Source organism: Takifugu flavidus, chromosome 18, assembly GCF_003711565.1.
Source record: "Takifugu flavidus isolate HTHZ2018 chromosome 18, ASM371156v2, whole genome shotgun sequence".
NCBI classification, from domain to species: Eukaryota; Metazoa; Chordata; class Actinopteri; order Tetraodontiformes; family Tetraodontidae; genus Takifugu; species Takifugu flavidus.
In genome coordinates, this window is record NC_079537.1 from 4,208,533 (window position 1) to 4,232,323 (window position 23,791).

Below are 23,791 nucleotides of genomic sequence, written 5' to 3' on the forward strand. Positions count from 1 at the left end.
TAACCTGATAACAACCAAGCACACATGTTTGATCTACATGAGCAAGAGAGCTTCAGGGGTTCCAGAGGCGGGAGTCCGCCAAAAACTGAGCCAAGTTTCATTTTAAAACAGGCTGGTTCTCCTCACAGCTGTGGGTCACCCAAATCTCTCAACTAGAGCGAGTTATTATTGCAGGCCCGAGTTCCATCCCGCCCCGCTTCAAACTGTCAACGGTCAAAGAATGACGGGGAAGATTCTGCCGAAGTTTTAGATTTTCTTTTAAATGGCGCTGCAAACACTATTTTCCCCAATTTGGTGTGCACTAAAATGGGGGCGGGGGGGTTCTGGAGCTGCTTTAAAACTCATGAGTAAGAGGCTCGTTTTCATGCAGCTGTAGTTTTGCTGACACGCCAAAACAGAGTGAGGAGAATTTCATGGTTTCATCTACTGAGAGTCGCTGCTCATCAGTTCTGGAGTGTTATTTTGCCTCCGGCTGTTCAATTTTTAGCATTTTTCGCCCTTTTCGGGAGGTTCCACCTGTCCGGTTTGGTGCAGTAGAGGTGTGATAAACTCTGAGGGAGCAGGCCACTAGCGGAGGGCAGGAACAGTTGCTTTTGCTCACCGAGGGAGGGCCGCTTGTGGTGGAGGATCAGCCACCGCTTCAGCGAACGAGGCCGGGAACCATCCCTGCCTGCAAACAGCCGGACACACATCGAGACGCTGAGCACGGAGAACAACGAGGAGGGATGAAGAGCCTCAGACGCACAGACGCCGCCTCACTTACTGCGTGCTGCTCTCAGCCTGGCCGTAGAGCCAGCCTTTCCTGGGCTGGGGCACCAGCACGGTGATCATCTCCCCCTTGCTGAAAGGCAGCAGAGTGCGGTTGGAGGCAGCCGGCTGGTGGGACGTCCGCGCCCTCATGGTTCTTCCTACGCCGCCGTCTCGGATCGGCTCACGGTAAAGACTTTCCTGGGGGGACGGAGCTGGAGAGGGGAAAAAAAACGCAGCTTTGTCCGGCAGAAATGGGAAAGAATCTCAAGCAAAGTCGGAGGAGAAAACATGTGCGAGGCAGCGAAAGGAACTTTTAAAGTGGTTGTTGGAATGCAGGGAGAACCGCTGCCATGCAGGCGGAGGAAGGATTCACAATATATCTTTTCTTTCCTTCTCACTCCATCATGAAAAAGGAGAGCCTGGAGTTAAAACAACGCGCTCTTTTTTATGAGCCCGTTTGATTTTTTTTCCTCTTTGAACTACAGTAAGAACTGACCCCTTGATGGCACGTTGCCCAGGGCCGGCTCTCTGCCCCCTCTCTGCTCCTCTCTGCCCCCTCTCTGCTCCTCTCTGCCCCCTCTCTGCTCCTCTCTGGCCCTTCTCATGTCCTCCCTCATCCCAACCTGCAAAATGTAAAAAAATAAAACACACAAAGCACAAATAAACACACATCATGCAAAATCCTGCCAGTGTGGATCAGAGTAATAATACAAATCTTGTAAAACACGAATCGCTTGTGTCCTGTTGTGAAGGGTGTGTTGGTTTTTATCGTGTGTGTAGAAAGGAGGCTCGGGCCTGAAACCCTATCTGCAGACACATTAATCCCCCAAGTCTGGATTGGGATGGGTGTAGCTTTCGGCAGAGAACATCCTGGAACTGCGCGTTAATAGCTTTTACCCTTGGTGTGTTTTTATAGGTAAACTGCAGCTTTCACGCACAGGGAAGCTTGTGCTGCACTCCTGGGGTGCTTGTGTAGAAAACAAATGCACTTTAGATTATTTCAAGTTGGGTGCTAAGAGAGAAAAATGTGATGGATAATCACAGCCGTCTAGAAAAACATCTGCATTGTGTTATTCAGTTCAGTCCTCGACCACTAGAGGGCAGCCGAGCTGTAGAAATATCATTTTAATTTACTGAATTGTGCAGTGCTCGAAGTTTAAATTGATCATAATGTGTTCTGGTGGAATATCTGATATATAAATAATTATAAATAAGGTCTAAATCACGTAAAAGTCACTTCTGTTAACCCATTTCAGAAGATCTTTGTTCCAGCGGATCGTCTAATCCTCTCCCCTGAAACAGGATTACATCTGACAGCAGCAGCAGATTCCTAATGTTCCCAAAGATTTCCAGGCCATCTGCTCCCTCCCTGCAGGATTCACTCATTAATGGATTTCTGAAAACTCAGAATTTCTGTTCAGAACTCACAGAGTTGGACACTGAAGGACGTCGACTGGCCTCAAGTTCTCTGGTGGCCGATACGTCTTTGGTCCAGGCATCGACCTTCTGCTGGAGAGAACTTCCTGTCTGCGACACACACGCGAGCACGGTTAAACTCATCAAGGGCAAAGTTACCACTTAATTAAAGTGAGCTGGGGAATTCAATTCTTCTCCTTCAGGGTTGTTGGAGAAGCTAAAAACAGCTAGCATTCATGGTGTGGGAGCCTACTGGTTGGGGCTAATGTTCAGAGCTTCGGGAGGTTGAGAACACTCTACTGGTTTGGGTTTGGTCGCCATAGCGACTAGCGGTTCTTTAAGAACAGCTGGACAACAGCAGTGGAGAGCAGGTTCAGGGAGACCTGCTCACCTTTAGTTCCTATGAACTGACCTAAAATAAGGGCATCAAATAAGCAGCAGAACTGGACAATAAAAAACAGAAACAGAGACTGTAGCTAAAAAAACCACCAGGAGACGTTCTGGCAGCAGAAAAGGAACAAGGAAGCTAAAAGAGGCTACAAAGGGAGCAATTAAACGCACATCTGTGTGTAAATGGCACTTCACAGCCGCCCGTTTTGTTCAAAGTGCTGATTTCTTTAAGTTTTCTAGAGTTTTTCTTTCTTTTTTCGTATCACCAACTGTTTACAGCTTTTGTGGGGGGGGGTTAAGTTTAACCTGCAGGAGCGTCAAATGCCCTTTATGTTCCAGTTGATTGGATTTATTGCTGCCACAAAGTGTGTCAGTAATGAAGGGAAAAGTGAGCGGCGAGTCCAGAGTCCAGCCAACCAGGGAGCCGCTGCCTCCTTCAGCCGTCGCAGTTCAGGTGTGAAGATTTTCCTTCAGGAACTTTCTCCTGTTGTTATTGCTGATCATAAAGGACCATCGCTGACCGTCTGGGGACAGTGACCAGATTATCCAGGGCCGCATCTCAAGCTAAACTCGCCACGCAGGTGTGCCTTAGCAGCGATCGTCTCCAGTGATTCAATGCGACTTCATTTATTGATCGATTTCTCACGCAATGATGAAACCTTGAGCAGGACCAAGCTCCGGCTGGTGGTAAAGGAGGAGGAGGAGGACAGGAAGAAAGAACAGGCAGATACAGCCAACGGTGTAGCTCCAGGGCACCTTGTTCATGAGGTGTGTGATGGACTGGACGAGGCCACAGTGCTTCTCTGCCAGGAACCGATGGCGCCTCTCCTCCTCCTTCAGAGCCTCCTCGTTGCTCCTCTTGAGGAACTGCAGGTACTCGCCCTGATCCTGCCCACAGAGGGGGATTTATGTTACTCAGGGCCGACAGACAGACTGCAGAGAGACGGGGGGACCGACCGAGTTGTTCCCTCGCCACAGCTGCCTCTCCAGGGCCGTCGCCTTGTTGTGGACCTCCATCTCGTAGAACTTCCTGCTGTCCTGCTCGGCAGAGATCTCGTATCAGGCACTCCTGCTTCTCTATCGCCTCCATCCCTGTATGGGATGATCCGCAGATCCTGCTAACGTCTGAAACTCACCGATATGAAACTTCTGTCCTGTCTGGTGTTGCTGTCCATCTGCCGAATGACCTCGACACTGAACCACTGCAACTGGAAGAAAGACGCGGGGAATCGTCAGAGAGCCGAAGTCACGAATCATCCGGAAGGGAAAAGTGGTAACGTACGACTCCGTCCAGCTCCACCGTGAATCTTCTTTGGCTCTCGGAGATCTGCATCAAGACTTGGCCTGAAATGAAGGGGGATGATGTCACGGAATGGATTTTTGTGTTTCCCGAACCCAGACAGTGATAACTGTTGCCATCAAATGTGTTACCATGGCGACTAATTACGTTCAAATAGACACATTATGACTGGAACAGGCGAATGCAGTCTGCCTATTTTGTATTTCAGTAAAGCTGTGTTAGATCTCATGTTGATCAGCGACTAATCACTGGCTAAATGTCATTTTCAGGCAGCGATGGCGGTCTCTAAACCGCCGCCCACCCTCGTCTATTATTCATGGAGCCTGATCTAATAAATCTCATAAGGCTGTTCCGCCTTCATTTCCTTTTCGCCCTGAGCCAAACGCAAATATGAGCTCAGCCTGAGCTTCTATGATGATGGTGAATGTCGCCCGGCCCTGCGCCGCCTGCTCGAGGGCACGAGGGCACAAGGGGCTTCTTCGCCGGCCCAACTATCATGTGGCAAATAAAAGATTGAGCAGTAAAAAAAAAAAAAAAAGAGTGTTTTTTTTGTAAAAACAACTGGGATACAATAACGGGACAACAGTAAAAACACAACATAAACACAGGCGTGATTGTAAATGCTCGCACATCTGCTCAGCGAGGTGTGATGACACTTACCGAGAGAGCGCGAGGACACGGTGTGCAGCGCCTTCTCTCCAATCTTTGAAAGAGCTCCAAAGTACGCATCGCTAGTAGAGGCGAAGGCTAAAACACACCAAAATAGCAGTTATAACAGCAAACTCTGCTATGTTGTGGTGTCGGACAGCGTCAGCACCAGTGTTATCGCTGCTGCTCACTACCTGGATTATTTCATCTCCTTCACACATGAGTATTTTAGCGCTGGTAGTTTATAGCATTATGGCTAAAAGGAGCTCCAGTTACACAACTCTCAAACAGTGTGCACGGTGTTAGTGGGCAACAAAGCACAGCATTCAGCCACACACAGCATAACAGGAAAATAATTGCGTGTAAATACCCGGCACACCTGGGTGATTTGGCTAACTGTTAGCGGCCGGCGAAGCGGCTAACAGCTAACACACACGTGCATCCAAAGGTGCAGAGTCCAAAAACAAAGAGCGGGTCTGTTCATGGAAATGACACCAGCAGCATATCAAAAAGCAGCAGCTGCTCACTACAACGTCTGGGTGGATGCTCGGTCACCGTGGGCAACACCCCCAGACTGCCCCCTCCATGGTGAGAGCGTTGGAGCAAATGTGCGTCTCTCTGGGGCATTTCTCATTTCCTGCAGCTCATATTATTATTAACAGCGCCGGTATTTTAACTCCCAGTGGCAAAAGAGAGAAATGAAATCCTGACGGGTTATTTCTCTCTTTAATTACAATTGAACTTGTGTTTTTCTAAGCAGTGTTTGTCACAAATGGGATGTTTACCATTAAATGTTCCTCTATGGATGGATTATATCCTCCCTCCCTCCTCCATCCATCCATCCTCCATCCATCCATCCATCCATCCATCCATCCATCCATCCATCCATCCATCCATCATCCCCCCTCCCTCCCTCCCTCCTCCCTCCCTCCCTCCATCCATCCATCCATCCATCCATCCATCCATCCATCCATCCATCCATCCATCCATCATCCCCCCTCCCTCCCTCCCTCCCTCCGTCCGTCCATCCATCCATCCATCCATCCATCCATCCATCCATCCATCCATCCATCCATCCTCCTCTTCTTATCTATTTCAGTCTATTCCAGCAGTCACTGGGAGAGAGGTAGGATTACATGACAGGACACGCGCACGCACGCACACACGTGCGCACACACTTAGAGGAAATTAAGTGTCTCCAACCAAGCTAACATGTAAGTTTTTGGACTGGAGAAGTCCCAGCCTGCTGCTGGTGAACCCTGCAAACTCCATGTAGAAAGACCAAACGTGGAGTCAAGCTCGTGAGCTTGTTACTATGGAGCAACATTGCTGCCCACTGCACCACTGCGACTGCTAATTTGGAAAACTTGGGGGGGCAAAAAAGACTTTAATTTACTTTTATTAACTTCAGCACTGCAAGATGTTGTTAAGGCCTAAAACATGGGAGAGGAGGGAGGTCGTAAAGCTCGCCGCCCTGTGCAAGAGACTGTGCTGACTCAGGCGTCTCCCAGCACAGGTGGGGATCTCAGGGCCTCTCGCTGTAGCTGGCCTGGTATTTTATTGCCTCTCCATCATAATCTGTGAAAACGTGTCTACAAAACCGATTCTGCGCCTCATCTTTGCAGCCCAGAACGGAGAGAAAGAAGCGGAATAAACCAACCTTCCCAACTTTGATCGAGAGATACAGCAAATCACACTTCCTTGTTTCAGATAAAGCTGGAAAGGCCTTGGCAACGGGCCAAGAACGGAGGTCATATTGTAACAGCGTCACTATATTCCCAAAGCTTGTGGACTTTGGATTAAGGTGCAGTGACGGGCCGCCGCCCGTGTGCCGCTCGCTCTGCCGCAGCAGCTTTTATGCTACAAAACCCCCGTAAATGCTACTAAAACTCTCCGCTCTGTTGTCTTTTCCCGCTGCTGGACTTACCTCTGAAGGCCTGGATGTAGCTGTTGCCCAGGGAGACCAGTTTCTGCAGGCTTGGGTTGAAATCCTCCACTAAGTTCTGTTCCAGACACACAAAAGCTCACTGTCATTTCTGTTGTGAAAGTCACACAAACTTTAAGAAGCAGAATCAATATAATCCATCTTTAATTCAATCTGTATTTATGAGCAGGAGCCAGTGGAGCGCGCAGGCGACCGGAGAGTCCCTGGAGTCACCGAGCCGACGGAAAATACTGACTGAATATGAATTTGCTTCATGTTTGCCCGACAGAAACCAAGTCAGGGAGCGGAAAAGTGGTTATGCTTCCCCAAAAACTGTCTCCAGTTTATGAAGAGGCGTTCAAGAAATCCCACCGGAGCTGCTGGGATCTTTATTCCACCACCTGCTGCTGATCGGAGCTGTAGCACCTACCGAGTAAACCCTCAGGGTGGAGCGATGCAGCTGGTCACCGTGAAACGCCGACATGTTGGTAGCAAACGTCTGGGCTCCTGGATGTCTTATACCAGCTGGAGAACGCGCCCAGGCTGAAAGGGAACGTGCTGGGCTGGACACGGGGCGGTGGAGCTCAGGGCGTTAGAAACGGACACCAGCGCAGCTGAGAAAGAGCGGGGTAAATAATTAAACAGGAGCTGACCATAAAACCACTGACATGGGATGTAAACCATGACTGTGTGCGTGTGTGCGTGTGTGTGTGCGTGTGTGTGTGTTTTCCATGGTTCTTCCTCTCAGACTGATGTGGTTGCACAGTAACTGCACACAAACAAACACTGATCATTGATATGAATTTCATTACAGAGTAGTTTGCTCGGCTGTTGTCGTTTACAGGCCGCACCGCTCGAACCGGAGCAAATGTTTACACAGCTATGTATAATTTGGTGTCTTGATGAATTTTTAACACACCAGGAGTGGCGATGAAGATGATGACATCACCCTGTAGGATCTGTAGAAGCTATAAATAATGAAATGATGGCCCATGTGTGTTTTTACGCATAAATAAAGTTGATCTGAAAAAGGTCACGCAGCCATATTTTAAGAGAGCGGCTTACCTTCTTTTTAATGCTCCCTTTTCATTGGTGCACGCAGAGATACATTAAAAAGAAAAACAATATCCCATAATCCCACTGTAATCACCTCACATCTGATATTTGATTTGCACGAGCACAAACGACAGCAATGGCGACTCTGGCGGGGAGTTCTCCTCATGTTTGGACCCAAAGTTCCACAGCGACAACGTTATTGGTTTGTTGCCAGTTCTGTTATTATATTCACACCTGGTGCACGACTCCACCTGAAGTGCACGACCGCTGCGCACTTCACTGGACGGACGCTGCACTATTGCACGCTGGCGTTCTGGATTTTTTCCCCCACCGTGACAGAGTCATTGAACTCATCACGGAGGAAAATAGGCAGGTGATTTATATGGTGTGTGAATGTCATTATTTATGATGTGTGTGGTATGGATAATCTATAGTGTGTGAGGACAGGAAGCAGAGGGAGAGAGAGGAGAGAGAGAGAGAGAGAGAGAGAGGGAGGGGGGAGAGAGAGACCAGTACACTAGATGGCACCATCAACTAACTGAAGGCCTGACTGGAATATTAATCGTCCTACTAACACGTGCTGTCATTGTTCCCTTTTCTTCTGTTCCGTAAAGTTACGCCTTTTCTATCAAAGCTACATTCCCTCCATCAAACACATCCCATAATAACACTTTTAAACTAAACCCTTTAAACTTTAAAAATAGAATTGAAAACAACACACCAGTGAATCAGTCAAGCCCAGATGAAACCTGGTGGAGGGAGTCGCGCATTAACGCACGCGATGTTATCTGCAGCTCCTTCCAGTCGTGATTGGTCACGGTTCCTCTCTGATCCCGGTTTTATTTGCCCGGTTTGCGAGCAGATTATTTATCTCTGCTATCTGCTCAATAATGAGGCGAGATGTGAAATAATAAAAGATATTAAATCAGAGTTGTGTGGAGTCCTTTTGAGGTCCTTAACCTCCCAGGAAAAGTCAGCAGAACTAAATTAGCATCAGCGCCATCACTCTGTCAGTGTCGCTTCAGGCCGCGGCCATCTTGTGTTTGCGTTTGACGTCAGCTCGCGAAGTTTGGGGGTTTGAAAAGAATTGTCCTGTTGGTCAGTGGTGGAGGATGTGATCTGTAGCAAAGAGAAAAGAAACCTACTGGTCAAAGAGGAGCAGTTCCTCACAATGATGGGCTCGTCCCCCTAGTGGTCAGTAGCAGAACTGCACATTTTGGAGTTCCTGACTCCTGTCCTCTGAAGGTTAAACTGTTGATTTCCTTCAGGAGTGCATTTGCATGTTTGAAGTAAAGAAAAGTCATCTGTGCTCAGTGGTGAACGCTCCACCAACAGTCTGCTTTCAAGGAGGAAGAGTTGCTGCCCACGGCGTAAAGGTCGAAGGTCACTCCTGTGATGAATCCAGCTTTCCGAGCTATATGACGAGCATCTTTCAGACAGCAGCATCCAGAACACTCTCTTCTACCACAGAAAAATGGCTTTTTCAGTACAAACCCTTTTATCAGATCTCACGGCCCAGTGGACTCGACTTGACAGAAGAGTCGTTTAGAGCCATTAAACGAACCAACACGAGCAGAACTAACAGCTTTAACTGCCCACCGGATCCGCAGCTGAGGTGATTGCGCTCCCATCCCTCTGAAATATAGACTTTCTAATCATCTACAAACGGAACGCTCGGTGTTTATCGTGCCTGCGGACTTCCAATGCGGATTTAGTTTAAGCTTCAGCGTTTCCCAGACTCTCGCCCATCTCCAGAGACTTGATCTGCTTTAGTATTCTCACAGTCCGCTGAACACTGAGCTATTTTCTAACTGGTGGATGTCTCACCACCCCCCCAACACACACCACCACCACCACCCAGCCCATATCGCAGCTTCTCTTGCCTGCCACTTTGAGCTTGCCTTAGCCTAGCCCACCACTCTTCCGGCGCTGCAGCCTGGCGACTGTTTTTACGCCTGCGTGTGCGCATTGTTCTGCTGCCATTTTAATGAAAAACTCTAATGGGCTCTGCAGCATCCCACTCAAGGCCACCAGGCTGCTGCCGCTCCAGCTCCACCGGGAGCCCTGAAGCTGAGTTACTGCCGTCCACATTATATATCACACAGAGACTAATTTGTTGCAGAGCAAGGAAATAATGAGCTGAGGGAGGCAGTAAACAATTTACAGATTGTTTTGCTTGCAGGGACCCCCAGTTAAGTTCTGCATATTTAATGAGAGACTCGGGGAAGAATTAGCAGACAGAGGTGGAGGTAAGGCAATGACGGGCAATATTTAAGGTTTTAGACAGAAAGCATGTTAATGGAGGAAGAGGAGCTCTCTCTCTCCTCTCTCTCCTCTCTCTCCTCCTCTCTCTCTCTCTTTCGGAGGACATGCGCGTTGGACAGCTCGCCTGCTTCTGATGTTTTGACTCCATGATCACTCAATTATGTTGCGGAACTCTTTTCTACTCGCCTGCTCTGGGGGGAAAGGTTGGAAAGTGGCCGGACCGTTTGCGTTTCTCCCATGCGTGAGCTCGGTCTGATACTTTTCCTTTCCCGCGGAGTTGGCGCCTAATTATTAGGTTTTTCTAATAATCGATCGCGCCCGCCGCCACCCTGAAGTTCATCGTTGTGATTTTGGCCGCCGGGATGGTGGCCTTCATCGGAGCCGTTATCTGCATCATCGCAGCAGTTCACACCGGATCGTCCAGGGCTGCCGCGGCGCAGCGCCAACCTGCCGCCGACAACCACTCGCTGTATCCGGAGACAGCGGCGCAGACCCCCGCTGCACCGGGCTCCGTGGCCCGGGTGGGCTCCATGGGCGCTCTCCATGGCTCTGAAGCGCCGACCTACAACATCGGGCTTGGAGGGCTGGATGGGGTGACTGGACTTACAGGACATGACCCAACCGTGAGCCGGCTTATCTGTACCCCAATCCCCGCCGGGGAGTGCAACCCGAAAAACTTTCAGCAACAAGCTGAAGACCCGTCGCTTTACGCGGGGGAAGATTGGGGTCACCTCCGCAACACGGCGGAAGAGCTCCGGCAGACGGTCCTGCAACAGAAGGACCAGATCCTGACGGACCAGCGGACCATCCGGGAGCTGACGGGGAAACTGTTCGAGTGTGAGAAGGGGCAGGACGGCTGGAGCAGCGCGGACAGACGCGGGGGCGCCGGGGGGCTGCTGCGGGGTAGGAACGAGGATGGGGCGCAAACGGAGCGGATTATGGTGCGGGACAGTCCCGATCTGTCCTCCGACAGCGTCCACCTGCTCACCATCAGGGCTGTGGATGAACTGGAGCAGGCGATCACTCAACTTAAAGACCGCATAGAGAGGCTGGAGGTGGGTATGGAGAACCTATAGATCAGCACATACCTGCCGACACAGATATGCAGCCTTGTGCACCAATGTGGGGGTGTTTTTGAAACAGGAAAACAAGGGCTTCAGGTTTATGTGCGAGGACATGTTGAAATAATCAGAGTTCAGTTGAAATCATTCTAATCCAATGACATGTTTCATAAATGTGTTACTATGCTGGGGGGAGGGGGGGCGAAAACATGAAAGCGAAGCAGCAAAAGACAGGAGGAGTAAAGAGGAGGGAGAGGAGAGATGCGAAAAAGATGGAGGAGGGGGAGGTGAGAGTACAGCAGGGTAGAAATGAAACATACCAGAATCCAATACCCACCTCATTTAACCCAGATTGGGGGGGGGGGGGGGGGGGGGGGGGAGTAAAGGGGCAGGGATGCATAATTGATGAGTTGGCTGTTTGTGATACTTGATATCAGAGATCAGGATGTCCGAATATGGATTCTGGCCTCTGTGCTACATGTAGTCACAGCACACGTGGGTCCAGCCATCATCTCCCCCCTGAGCCACGGCTGCTTTTACTACCCCAGTCACGTTTGGGTGTACAGCAGGTGCCCGGCCCGCTTCAGACCCCCACACCTCACCCTGAAACAGTGCATCCCCCCTGTATACTTTTAGATTAACATCTCCTGGTTTTACTCTGTTTAGAAGTGAAAATCACGATGGAGAAACACGTTTTTGCCGCTTCTTTGACCGCGCAGACACGGCTACTGAATTTCCTCTCTCAAACCCTTTTAGCACAGGCCTCCATTTCCACTCTAACCAGTGACAGGAACGTGCTGGCTTCCCTGATTTTAAATCTTTTTATTCCAGGAAGGAGTGAGTGTCCTGGTGGCCTGTTCATGTATTCGCTGCTGGGAGATGCTCCAGCAGTCCCAGTGATCCCAATTAGAAATAAACAGCTTAAATTAAAAAAAAGGAATACATTAAGCTGCAAAATAAGGAGGCAATTATTCCTTCTTCCAGATATCCTCGGCTGTGTCAGAAATGCCACCATCCTTGGATTAAGTGCACTACTTCGTTCACTTACCGAGAGGCTGAAAGTCCACTTTCCCACTGAGCTTGGAACGCCGTCACGGCTTCCTGTGATCAACACGCACCAGATCGACATTTGCTCCGCCCGAGTCATTTAAAATGGTCCTCGTATTAATAAATACAAAACGCTTTTCAGTTGAGGTACAACCGTGCCCTTAACACTTGATCATTAAATAATGAATATGGCGCTAATCTAGCTTCTCGTGCGCGGCTGCAGAGGATGATGGGATACATTACTTGTCTGGGGAGCTTCGGTTGTACACTACTTTTAACTGTGCATTAGGGGATACATGAAGTGTCCTAAATAGGGTACAGCGGTCCTCACTATATTCCAGAGCCCCTAAAATGGCATTTGCCCTATTTAGTGCACTATATAGGAGCTTGGGGGGCAGATCTTGTCTGATTGTGCTTTATTTACGGAGTAATTAACAGCCAGATTAGATTAAATTAAATTAGAACAGAAATACGTCGGCTGACCAGAATAAGATGTGTCGTCGACCAACACTGACGACGGAACCGGTGTGGGAGGGCATTTGAAACAGAACCAGATTGTGCGTCCTGTCCCTCCTCTGCAGTCCGACATCGGCCCGTTTGCTCACAATCAGACAGAAGCAGGCGGGACGTCTGGCGACCCCGAGGGTTTGGCGGCCGGAGCCGGCCTGGATAGGACCTGGAACGTGGAGGACGTGGAAGAGGAGCTGGAGAGGAAGCTGGAGCTGCTGGACAAAAATCGAAAAGCCCTGAGGCTGGAGGCGGAGCGGCACAGACAGGAAATCGACCGCGGCGTCAATGATCTCCACCATCGCGTCGTGGGACTGGAAGAAGGTGGGTTTAAAGAGAGGGGGAGAGAAGGAAACAGAAGCCTCGCTGGTCCAATTAAACCATTGCTGGTTTTTAAGATGAATAAATTATAGTGTAAAAAAAAAAAGATTAGAAAGGCTGAATGAAATCCGGGCCGAGCTGAAACGAAACAAAGCCAAACATCTTCGGAGCTGTTTCCTGATCCCGGAGTTCCACATTCACGCTGCCTCCCTGCAGGTATGCTGGGATCCTCCTTCCCAGAGGGCTTCAGGCTCTCCTTCCCAGCTCGGACCAACTACATGTACGCCGTTGTCAAGCGCTCTGTTCCGGCGCTGCGGGCCTTCACCGTCTGCATGTGGCTGCGGCCCGCCGAGGGGGGCATCGGGACGCCGCTCTCGTACGCCGTTCCCACGCAGCCCAACGAGCTGGTGCTCCTGCAGGGCCTGCACACCCCCACCGAGCTGCTCATCAACGACAAGGTCGGCCATTTAGAATATTTGTAAAACATACTAGTGGCATGAATGAACTATAAATTCCGTTTTTGATCGTCTCACCCAAAGCAACAGAGCGAATGTGACTTCATCCAGGTGGTTTATTTAGTAGCTTTAGCACAGATGCTAACCCGTAATAGAATTCTGTGCACATATATGGAAAACAGTGTGACATTTTACAAAGTATCTGAAACCCAATCCAATACCTGGAGCTTCTACTCTGCTCTGTGCAGAGCTCAGCCTCCTCCTGAGACTCAGTCCTCCGTATGAAACCCATTAGTGAGGTGAGCAGAATTTATAATGTGTAATTCAGATGAGGAAGCGCTCCTGATTAGCATACAAATAATGTGACCATGTGAAATAAAAAGGACAGTTTAGCAGAGAAATTTGCATCTCCACAGCTCTGGAGGGCGGCGTGTCGCCGTCATTCAGTGGAGTCGTAAAGGAAACTGATTCCTGGAGGGTAAATTTCTCTGTCCTTGAGGGTAGAGAACGGATTTGGTGAATTAGGGAAACAAATTTTTCTGCTCTGAATGTTTGAGAGGGTAATTAAAAGGAGAGAAACGGCTGGCGAGGCTGAAACAGAGACGAGGTGAGATTTTCTCGAGTTTTGGGTTTTGATAAAGGAACCCATCTGTATGTGTTTCAACACGCTCGTTTAGTCTAAAACACTAGACGATAACCTTCTATTTCGTCTCTTTGGGTGACTTGTTGCCTGCGTAGGTGGCGCAGTTGCCCTTAAACCTTTCCAGAGGCAGCTGGCAGCACATCTGCGTGAGCTGGAACCAGAAGGGAGGAACCTGGCAGGCCTACCAGGGCGGGAAGCCGAGGGGCGAAGGTCACTCGCTGGCAGCCGGGCACCACATCAGACCCGGAGGAGTGCTGGTACTGGGGCAGGAGCAGGTAAATGAGCCCCAGAGGGTGTTATGGAGAACAGAATTCTTTCCGGGCCATGGGTGTGTTTCTTTAGGCTGACTTTCTTTTCCTTGCTCCCCAGGATTCTCTGGGTGGAGGCTTCGACTCGTCCCAGGCCCTGGTGGGAGAGCTGTCTCAGGTGGGCCTGTGGGATAGAGTCCTCCCGCCCAGCCAGGTGGCCAGCCTGGCCCGCTGCAGCAGAGTGCACCAGGGCAGCGTGGCCTCGTGGGCCGAGAACGTGGTCGAGGTTCACGGTGGAGCAGCTAAAGAAGCCGGGGAACCGTGTACCAAACACAGCAGGAGCTCTCAGTGACTGATTCAGAATAAAGGGAAGGAAGGTGGGGTGAAGGAGGAGGGATACTGTTCCTAACACTGCCTCAGTTTTCTGATTCATTTCATGCCTCACTGACATAAATATAATGTTCAATAACAAACTGTACATCTATGGGATGATCAAGCCTGTGGAGCCATCTGTAGCTGCCATCGCGGAGGTCTGCAGGGGGATAACACTTGACAAGAGTTTCACCATGTAAAGTTCAATTTTTGAAAATTCAATTTTACTTTCTGACCACTTTTAGCTAATTAGCAAACGGTTACAAACTAGTAGCTAATGAGAAGTTAATCAACTGATCAGCAATAACATAGACTGGTTGGCTAAATGACCATGATCATCTAGCGAACAAATAACCTAATTATCCAATTTTGGAAGTGACTGATTATCGTTATAGCGTCTCTTGAGTCTTTATACAAGACAACAGAAATCCTGGTTACATTTGAATTTAGTTTTTTGATGTAAGTAGCATTTAGCTACATGCTGGCAGCACGTGTGTGTGTCATGTACTATGTATTCAAAGAAAACATCAATTTCCTTCATAACTCTAAGGACACCTTACAACACATGAAATTATTACATTGGTTCTGTCCTTCACTTCTGTACTGTCACCAGCTTGTTTGTGCTAATGTACTAACATTTTAGCCTGTCCAACATAAACCAGTGGATTTCTGTCCTCCACTTCACCACAGTGTTTTAAAAGCACTAAGCAAGTGCACGCTGAGCGCTCTTTTGCGTGGCCTCACGAATCTTGCTCCAAGGAGACGGCGCTAATCAGTGCACAGCAGCGCCGCCCTCGCCCTGCAGAACTCCGACCTCCCGCACACCGAGCAGAAAAGAAACTGTGATTCCGAGTGAAATTAGAGAACCTTTCCCAAAAGAAGGCAGAACTATTTGCTCTGATGCTGCCGCGCTAACAGAGAGTGTCTCGACCTCCGCGATGGCAGTGAAAGGTTGACGACAAACATTGAGAACAGGGTGGAAATAGCAAAGAGTAGATGGCGCCAAGGAGTCGGTGATGAAAGAGGAGGACAGGAGGAGACGAGTGAATGTTTACACCGCTGCACGTTATATTTATAGACCTGTAATGTCTGCTACTGCACAGTTTCTGCTCTACCGAAAAGATCTAAATCATCAAACGTCTCCTCACCTGCGAGGAGGTGTTTGGGGCCATCGGATCTCATCACCTTACGTTAGCTTTTAATTGGTTTCTGTCTTGTAGCTGCGACGAGCATGATTGTGGCCTCTGTAATTCCACGATGTCAGTTAACGTCTTGCAACTCTTCTGCGTGTCCTGCCGTCCGTGCATGAGCTGTAGGCTGCGTCCGACTTACTGTCCTGTAGTGGAAAGTGCCTGTCGGGGTGAATGTGCCCTTTTAAAGAACCGGTGGCTTTAGTCGTCCTGGTGGAGAGCCGGCGCTGGGAGAGGGTCTGAACTGCTGCAGCAGCAGCGTTTTATCGGTTCCCCTGGTGCATTATTAAGATTTAAACGGCTGGGTGGGTTATTGGAAACCACTGACGCGCGGCTTGTGCGAGCTGCCACCAGACTGATGCTAAATCGGGGTGGAAATCATCCCTCTGCCAAACCGCGTCTCTGAGGACGCCTCTCGGTTCTTTTATGCCTGGCGTCTGTTCGGCTCTTGCCAGGGTCGGTTGTTTTTCAGCTTCCTGGTTGTGATGTTGCATTGTTCTTTTTTACACTTAGTGGGGCTGAAAGCTTTTCTTTAACTCTCTTGGTGACGTCTGTCTTTTCGTAAATGCCCTTTTATTTGGTTTCACTCGATGCTTTGGTATCTACTTTAAGGTCCCTGTCCGTATAAATACTGTATATCTCTGTCTTGTATTGTGTTGTAATCTTCTCCATATAACAAACCCTTTATTAAAAGCTCACATTTTCAGATGTGACGACTGTGTGTCTTTCCTCAAACACGATCAGGTCCACCGCTCACTTAAATGAAGATAGATGAAGATCCGGGAGATTCAGCGCCCCTAACACGGTCCTAAACAACAGTAAAGTATAAAGTGTCATTGTCTATTTCACGGCTTATTTTCAAGGACACGAGCGTGAACACATCATCCTTGGCTACATGGCAAAAAGGAAGCCGGGGTATTTTTTGAAGCCTCAGCTCTGTGTTAGATACTCCAGCTGCCATGGAGGAAGCTTCTATTTCTGTGGCACGTGGAACAGTTGTGAGTGAGCGTTTTAGATGGATATTACACAGAGCAGGAGGCCCAGGAGAGGGTGGACAGGTGGATGGATGGTCCTCATATGAGCAGTGCCTGCGCTGATGCCTGCACCCGACAGTGTTGCATTTATTGATTCTCTTCTTGCTTTGCTGTCGTATTGCTCTGAGATGGGATTCACATTCCATTAATGCAAATAAGGATGAAGATTTAAAGCCCGCGGCACAGCAGCGGTGATGGATGCAACTAAAGGCCCTTCTCCTCCCTTCCATTGAATCATCGCAGCCATCTTCTCTCCAGCGCCTCTGGGGGAACTCCAAGATGGGAGATGGAAGCCCTCCAGCATGACTCGGGTCCCCTCCTCCTCTTCCTCCTCCTCCTCCTCCTCCTCCTCCTCCTGCTCCTCCTCCTCTGTTGTTTAAATGTAATATTGGACATAAAGGAAGACAGACAGAAAATAACTCTTTCCCTCTGACACAGGTGATTTTACCTGTCAGTTGGAACCGGTTCCATATAAAACTGGTTTGTTTATGTGGAGCAGAACCCGTGGCTGCAGCACAGATTTAACCTATGACCTCTGGGTCCCTGCGAGCGACCACCGGGGGCAGGAGATGATCTGTGCTGTTGGATTACTAGTCTAATCCATTGTGATCCACCGGGAGAAGAATTGCAATCATGTGTAATCCAGGATGGGACTAGATTGATCTCCAGGATGTAAAGCGTCCCCACTGTTTAAGATCTGCCGTTCAGGCTCCAGTCCGTTGTTTTTCCAGGCTTCTTCTATAGATGAACGACGGACGGAGGGACGATGATTGATGATTTCTAGCTTTAATGCTTCACCAGGGAGCGTCTTTCGATGATCTGCTACTCAGCTTGAATAAATCTTAGGAGAAAACTGTTTATTTATCATCCTTGGGATTATTTAGCCTGTTCCTGCTGTACCGTTTTTTAACAGTGTAGCTAAACTGAAGTCCTTTTGAAATCTTTGGGCTGCTTATTCCTAAAGTCAGCAGCGCCTTTAAAGGAACGTCGAGCATCGGAAGCCAGTGATATTTACCAGCCCGGTTACAGAGAAGGACTCTCTAGATCATTGATACTGTGCAGCCGTGCGTGCTCCTGTGTGGCTGTGCATGACGGCACCACTTTCATATCCTTCAGAACACAAAATCCTGACAACAGAGCTGCACCCACAATAACGAAGCAGACTCGGCACGCCGCTGCCGTCCTTCCCTTCCCCGCCTATTAGGCTAATGAGCACCTCCCACCCGGGGAGATGACATGCCTTTGACCAAACTCCTAAACGTGATCCAACTGTGCGATGAGTTCCAAGAATCGGAGGTTGTTCCTTTTCCCACAATGGTGATAACGGCACCGTCCAAAGTTGGTCTTACTCCCCCCAAATCCCCCCTCCTCCGCATCATCTGAAGCGTCCGCTGTGCCAACGTTGCTCCATCTGTGCGGGAAAGCAGCGTGCTGCCCATGTGGTCACTCTTCTCCGGGACTCAAGTTGGCTCAGAACGTCTTCGGAGAACCCAGGAAGCAAAAGCACCTGCTGATGGTCTGTAAATTAGCCCCACTTGGGCAACAATGATCACATTTACCCCCATGCTGGGTACTTGGAAGGCAGCGGGACAGAAATCCCCCTCTGCCTGAGCTGTGACCTCTGGGTAATTAGGCTGCCTCCTATTTCCTTCAGTTCCTTGGCTGCTAGCAAGATCGTTGGCACTTTGATGAATAAACCAAAGCATCAATGGCTGTACCAGCCATCGTTTTCCTCCTGTGCCCCCACCCTGTGCTTCCCCGTCAGCCCCAGGCTGTACCGACGGCATCAGCAGTGACCTCAGACTGATCCCGCCGCTCCGCTGTAATTACACGCCTCTGCTCCACGCGGGGCAATAAACAACGATGGACCGAGGGAGGCAGTGATCAGAGGCAACAGTCTGAGCCGTGGCAACACTCTCGAGCAAAGCTTTACCAAAGCCCGCAGCTGGCCGCAGCGTTCATCGGGAGAAATTCAACGCAGAAGCGGTGATGTGAGGATAACAAACGGCCGCTGCCACCTATAGGCTGCGCACACGTCATCGTGGAAAAGGTCAGTGAGGAGTCTGCGCACGGCTGAAACTGCCGAGGCCGATGGAAAAAGATCAGATTATCGTGGTCTGATTCCCTTTATAGCCGTCTCACTGGTCACTCCCTTTGTTTTTAATTCATTTTTTCATTTAAATATCCCCACTCAGCAGTTTCCCTTTTCAGGGACACAGATAATCCACCTACTCATCCTCCACATGGCACACACACACACACACACACACACACACACACACACACACACACACACACACACACACAGAATCCCTACAGAGACACCATCTGGACCGGAACACACCCTCCTCTTTCTCAGTCTCCATCTCCCTCAGTTCTCTAACAAGCAACTGGGAAAATAGAGAAATGGGAAGCAGAACCAGGGATAATCAACCAGGCAATGGGATAATCCCAGTCCGCTTTATCACCTCAGCCGAGGAAGCTTGTGACGACCGGCCTCTGTGCTTGCAAAATAACTCGAAAGGTTAAAGATTTGAGTCAAATTTTCTGGAAAAGTCAATCATGGGCCAAGGAAAAGAGGATTAAATCTTGGTGACGTATCAGATTCCAGAGGGATTTTCACCTTTGTTCATCCAAACATTAAAGTAGAAGGGTTTGATCGTAAATTGACTGATATGTAACCTTTTATTACTACTGCCTATATACTGTACAGACTCTACTACGGGTGTGAGTTACATTATGTGGGGGAATGAGCTGCTTGGCGGAGGTCTGAGCCGGACGGCTGCTTATTTTGTGTTCTCATCACATTAAAATATGGATTATACAACACACACATTCCAATGTGTTGTCAATAATGTCTCCTCCTAAATGCTGTTGCTAGGATCAGGAAATCCCATTAAAGTTGAATCATTTTCATCGGTAATCATTGCGCTGTTGACCCCGTTGGCCAGTTCTAGCTGGCTCAGCTTTAGTGCTCTGCTGCTCTAATCAGAGCGGAACTGTCCGAGTTAAATATGTGGTAATGAAATAAAGGATAATATTAATGAGTCCGCCGGTGTGCTGGATGTCTGACAGCATGGGACGATCAGAACCTAAGGAATAATTAAATGCTGCACTCGTGTTGAATAAACGTGAGGGGAACTTCTAACACTCGTGTCCAATTCTATCGTGGAATCCACCGCAGATTAGACTTGATACCAATGTTTAAAACCTTCGCTGGGCAATTATTTCCTTTCAAAACATCTTCTTTTGAATTGCGTTCCTCTTTCTGTCTCCATTTATATCCTTTTCTTTCTCATTACGGCCATTTTTGTTGCAGCAAACACCCTCTTTTATATATATCTGTTAGATATTGTGGCTAATTTCCCCAGCAGCATGACTCCATAAGCTCCTGGTAACATTTAATTCAATTGAAACTGTTTGTCCATTCTCTTTGTACACCTGCACGATTCCTAACATACCCTTGAAATTGGACGAGATTAGATTAGTCACTCTTAGACTGAAACTTTCTGATTTTTGTCATTATTTGGCACATTTACGCAGCGTCTGTCTTCAAACTGCAGGAACTCTCAGCAAAAGCCACGTGTGATGCAAAAATAAGCCGGAACATGAGGGAGTGTGGGACCAAAATGTGTGGAAAAACTTGGTCACACACACATGTGAGTAGAAGTTCTTTTGGCATAACACACAAACAGAGTGAGTGTGTGTGTGTGTGTGTGTGTGTGTGTGAGAGAGAGAGAGAGAGAGAGCAAGAGAGAGAGAGAGAGAGAGAGAGAGTTCAGGCTAAAAGTAAATGCCCTGCAGCTAGCTTTCTGCAACTGAAATATGAATGTATGGTGCACCCAGTCACCCTCTAGTCCTAGATTAGATTTAAGAGTGTGTGTGTGTGTGTGTGTGTGTGTGTGTGTGGTGGTGGTGGTGGTGGTGGTGGTGGTGGTGGTGGTGGGGGGCTTAGACCTGTTTAAAAATTCATTCAATTTCTATGTATGTTACGCCAAATATTTTACAAATGACACAACAGTGTTCTCAGAGAGCTTCCAGTGCCATTGGGAGAGGGACACACACACACACACACACACACACACACACACACACACACACACACACACACACACACACACACACAAAGCCTCTCCTGTGTCCTGTGGGTGTTAAATGATCAAATATAGAATGGCTCTACTGTAAAGATTATAAAAAAACAGTAAGAAGTGTTGGTGGGAGCTGCTTCAGATGCAGCACTTCACTTCAGACGTCCTACATATGCAGCATGTGTAGCATATTTATTCAGGACACACGGCACCTGCTGATCATGGGTAACTTGGGAATATAGGGAACAATAATTCCATTTTAGGATGATGCAAAGCTGGCGAGGCCCGCCAGGTGGATTTCTTACTGCAATTGTGCTTTTGAACATTTTGTAACCATTGTTTCTGTATAACTCACTCCTCTCCTGCATTCTATGCACATTCTAGCGTCTCCATTGTGAGTGATGGGATTAAAGTCTATATGCCTGCTCCAGAACAAAGATGCATCTTAACCGTCTCGTCCATGTCTCCATACCAAAAGCTTTTCATTTCAAAGACTTGCCGCATTTTTACTTTCCCACACCGAAGGCTCTGTCTGTGCGATGTGATGACCTCAGACCCCTCCTCTTTGGTCGCGTGTAATAATCTGAGCCCACAGGATAAGTCCCTATTTGACTGTCACTTTAAGAAAGGCAAATAACTGTAATTCGAATTAGTTTTTGGGGGGGGGGGGGGGGGGGGGGGGGGGGTTGTTTGTTTAAGTGTCAGTTAATCACATTATATTTAATTAATTATATTTATATTTCCTGACCCTGCAATCTAAACCTACACCAGGTGGTAGAGTAACGCGGACACATAATTAACTTTACCATGTTTGGTCAGATAGTGTCTCTTTCATTTAAAGAGATGAAGCAAAAACTCAAATTCTACTCCGTGTGTGTAGGAAGAGGAACGTCGAGCAACAGAATCACAATAATGACGGACAGATAAAATCTCCGTGTGCACCAGCTCAGCCTGGGAATGTCAGGCTATGTGCTGCTGCCTGGCGTACTGATTTATTCCATCTTCCCCTATCTTTGCACAGGTGACTGAACTCCTGATGTCAGGTAGACTCGGTAATATAAAGACCTTGTGTAACAAAAAAGGTCACTGCTGGGTCACTCTCAGAGCAGGTCCTCACTGCTGGCTGATGTGCTCTCCTCTCTCTTCCCGACCTTCTCCCTCGACCTGGACCCACAAAGACCCCAGGGAATGACTACAGGCCACTCCAGCATTACCATTTTGAGAGGGTGGTTCTGTCCCACATTCACCATGGACCCTCAGCAGGGCACCTACCTCTGCGTCAGATCCAAATATTACACCATCTCCACAGCCATCCACATCAACCTCTCACTAAATCGGGTAAGAGACCTGCAGAAAACTTGGGACTTATCCCTAAAACAGAACTCTGGCTCACCTCCCATCAACCCTGAAGTTCTCAGCTGATGCCTTGGTGATGGAGCACATCTCTGGTGGTGATGGAACATCTTCCAGGAAGGAGGTGGTTGGTGTGGTGACCCGGGAAGCCTCCGGAATTCAGCACGCTTCGGCAAAGATCCACAGCATGTTTCACAGCTGTATAGTTGAGAGCACCAGTGTTGGTACTGGGAGCTCCACCACAGGAGCATGACTGGTTACGATGTTTGCACAACTTTAGGACTGCATGAAACCGCTCTTTCCTTCGCATTTCCGCATTACATGAGTCTGACTGTCCACCTGACTTCACCCAGAGTGTAAAACACACCTGACGTTTCCCAATGATGCCAGTTAACGCCGGATGCTAACACTGTGTGTTAGCCTGGGAGGAACTGCGGAGCCTTTGGCGCCGGGGCCATGCATTAAACAACGTCTGGAATCTGTGACTTCCTCAATTTCAAAACATCGTTCTGAGCGCCACAGATGTGCAGAAACAGAAATGTAAATTTTGCATTTTGCCCTGCGCCTCGGATTTTCTCTGGAGTGCGTAGGACTAAAAGGGCCGGGGGCGTCGGCCTCAGTCCATCTGGCAAATCTCTGGCATTGAAGCCTATAAAAAATTGCAGGCGTCAGGCTTTTATGAGGCATCTGGCCAATCAACATACATTTTCCCAGCTAACTAATGCAATTATAGTTTTGAATAAGCAGCTAGAGAGATTATTGATAAGAGAGAGAGGACAGAGGCGCCTGGAGGACAAATGGAAATAAGTTAATGATCAGAATTATTGCGGGTTTAACTCTGATATTCCACCTCTGTGATCAAACTAGTAAACCTGCTTCTTCTGTTTTTATATCTCTCGCTCTCACTGTTCCGTTACCTTCTCACCCTGCACATTGTTGCTCATCTCACCCACCTTTTTTATTATTTTTTTTTAGAATGTTTTTTTTAGAAAACAAATCCTCTCTCCTTCTCCACCCCGGATGAAATATTCATGGCCATCCATACCAGGAGTGTGGGAGCAGCAGTCGGAGCCACAGGAGTGGATGCTTTCAAAGATTCCAGGTCTCTGGAAAAAGGGTCGTGGGGGAGGTGGAGAGGGAGTGGGTGGAAAGTGAGGGGAGGAATAAAGAAGGAAGTGAGCAGGTGTGAGGAAAGAGAGGGAGAGACGAGCCGTGACAGAGCCTGAGACGAAGAGAGGATGGAGGATCAGTGAAAGACCAGGGAGCTTTCACAACACATCAAACGCCAGGCAACACATGATGAAACCCTTCACACACACACACACACACACACACACACACACACACACACACACACACACACACACACACACACACACACACACCAGTATTATAGTTGTAGATATCCCCTGTGAACAGTACTCATACTCACCCTAATTACTTAGAAATCAGTTATTAATGAGCTCATTAAAAACAAACACACAAATCACATGAGCTGGTCCAGTCACATGATCCCATCCCGGCACTAATGCGACTGAAGTGATCCGGTAGTCACGTTCCCTCATTATCCTGAATGTGCTGAGTGTCCGTCCACCTGCGGGCTGAACGAAGGCTCACACACAAACACACACTCCAATTAGCCGCCAAATTCTAGGTTGTTTCCAAGCAACCCGCATTAAAAGCTGAGAGGAAATGGAGCTTCAAAGCTTTGCTCTTGTTGCTC

At 48.5% G+C, this 23,791-nt stretch overlaps 2 protein-coding genes across 6 annotated transcripts in view; one reads left to right on the top strand and one right to left on the bottom strand.

Annotated features, from left to right (window-relative positions):
* Nucleotides 1-8,500, bottom strand: part of baiap2l2a (BAR/IMD domain containing adaptor protein 2 like 2a) — an 11,051-nt gene extending 2,551 nt beyond the window's left edge. The window contains exons 1-13 of one of the 5 annotated variants that reach the window (XM_057014714.1): nucleotides 8,206-8,500; nucleotides 6,859-7,042; nucleotides 6,432-6,507; nucleotides 4,517-4,603; nucleotides 3,839-3,900; nucleotides 3,693-3,764; nucleotides 3,514-3,594; nucleotides 3,313-3,444; nucleotides 2,179-2,277; nucleotides 1,313-1,373; nucleotides 1,247-1,273; nucleotides 764-962; nucleotides 602-670 (exon numbers count right to left, since the gene is read on the bottom strand). In XM_057014714.1, the coding sequence (XP_056870694.1) occupies nucleotides 602-670; nucleotides 764-962; nucleotides 1,247-1,273; nucleotides 1,313-1,373; nucleotides 2,179-2,277; nucleotides 3,313-3,444; nucleotides 3,514-3,594; nucleotides 3,693-3,764; nucleotides 3,839-3,900; nucleotides 4,517-4,603; nucleotides 6,432-6,507; nucleotides 6,859-6,912 (1,019 nt within the window). In that variant the 5' untranslated portion in view covers nucleotides 6,913-7,042; nucleotides 8,206-8,500. Of the gene's footprint in view, nucleotides 1-601; nucleotides 671-763; nucleotides 963-1,246; nucleotides 1,374-2,178; nucleotides 2,278-3,312; nucleotides 3,445-3,513; nucleotides 3,595-3,692; nucleotides 3,765-3,838; nucleotides 3,901-4,516; nucleotides 4,604-6,431; nucleotides 6,508-6,800; nucleotides 7,141-8,205 lie in introns of those variants that run through there. The other 4 variants (XM_057014713.1, XM_057014711.1, XM_057014715.1 and 1 more) reach the window with 4 other exon arrangements.
* A 949-nt stretch (nucleotides 8,501-9,449) lies between these two features.
* On the top strand, nucleotides 9,450-16,301 carry cbx6b (chromobox homolog 6b). Its single transcript, XM_057014710.1, has 5 exons — nucleotides 9,450-10,804; nucleotides 12,439-12,688; nucleotides 12,902-13,143; nucleotides 13,879-14,058; nucleotides 14,153-16,301. Exons 1-5 carry the CDS (start codon nucleotides 10,112-10,114, stop codon nucleotides 14,381-14,383), a joined length of 1,596 nt encoding a protein of 531 aa, XP_056870690.1. The 5' UTR covers nucleotides 9,450-10,111; the 3' UTR covers nucleotides 14,384-16,301.
* Nucleotides 16,302-23,791: the final 7,490 nt, after the last annotated feature.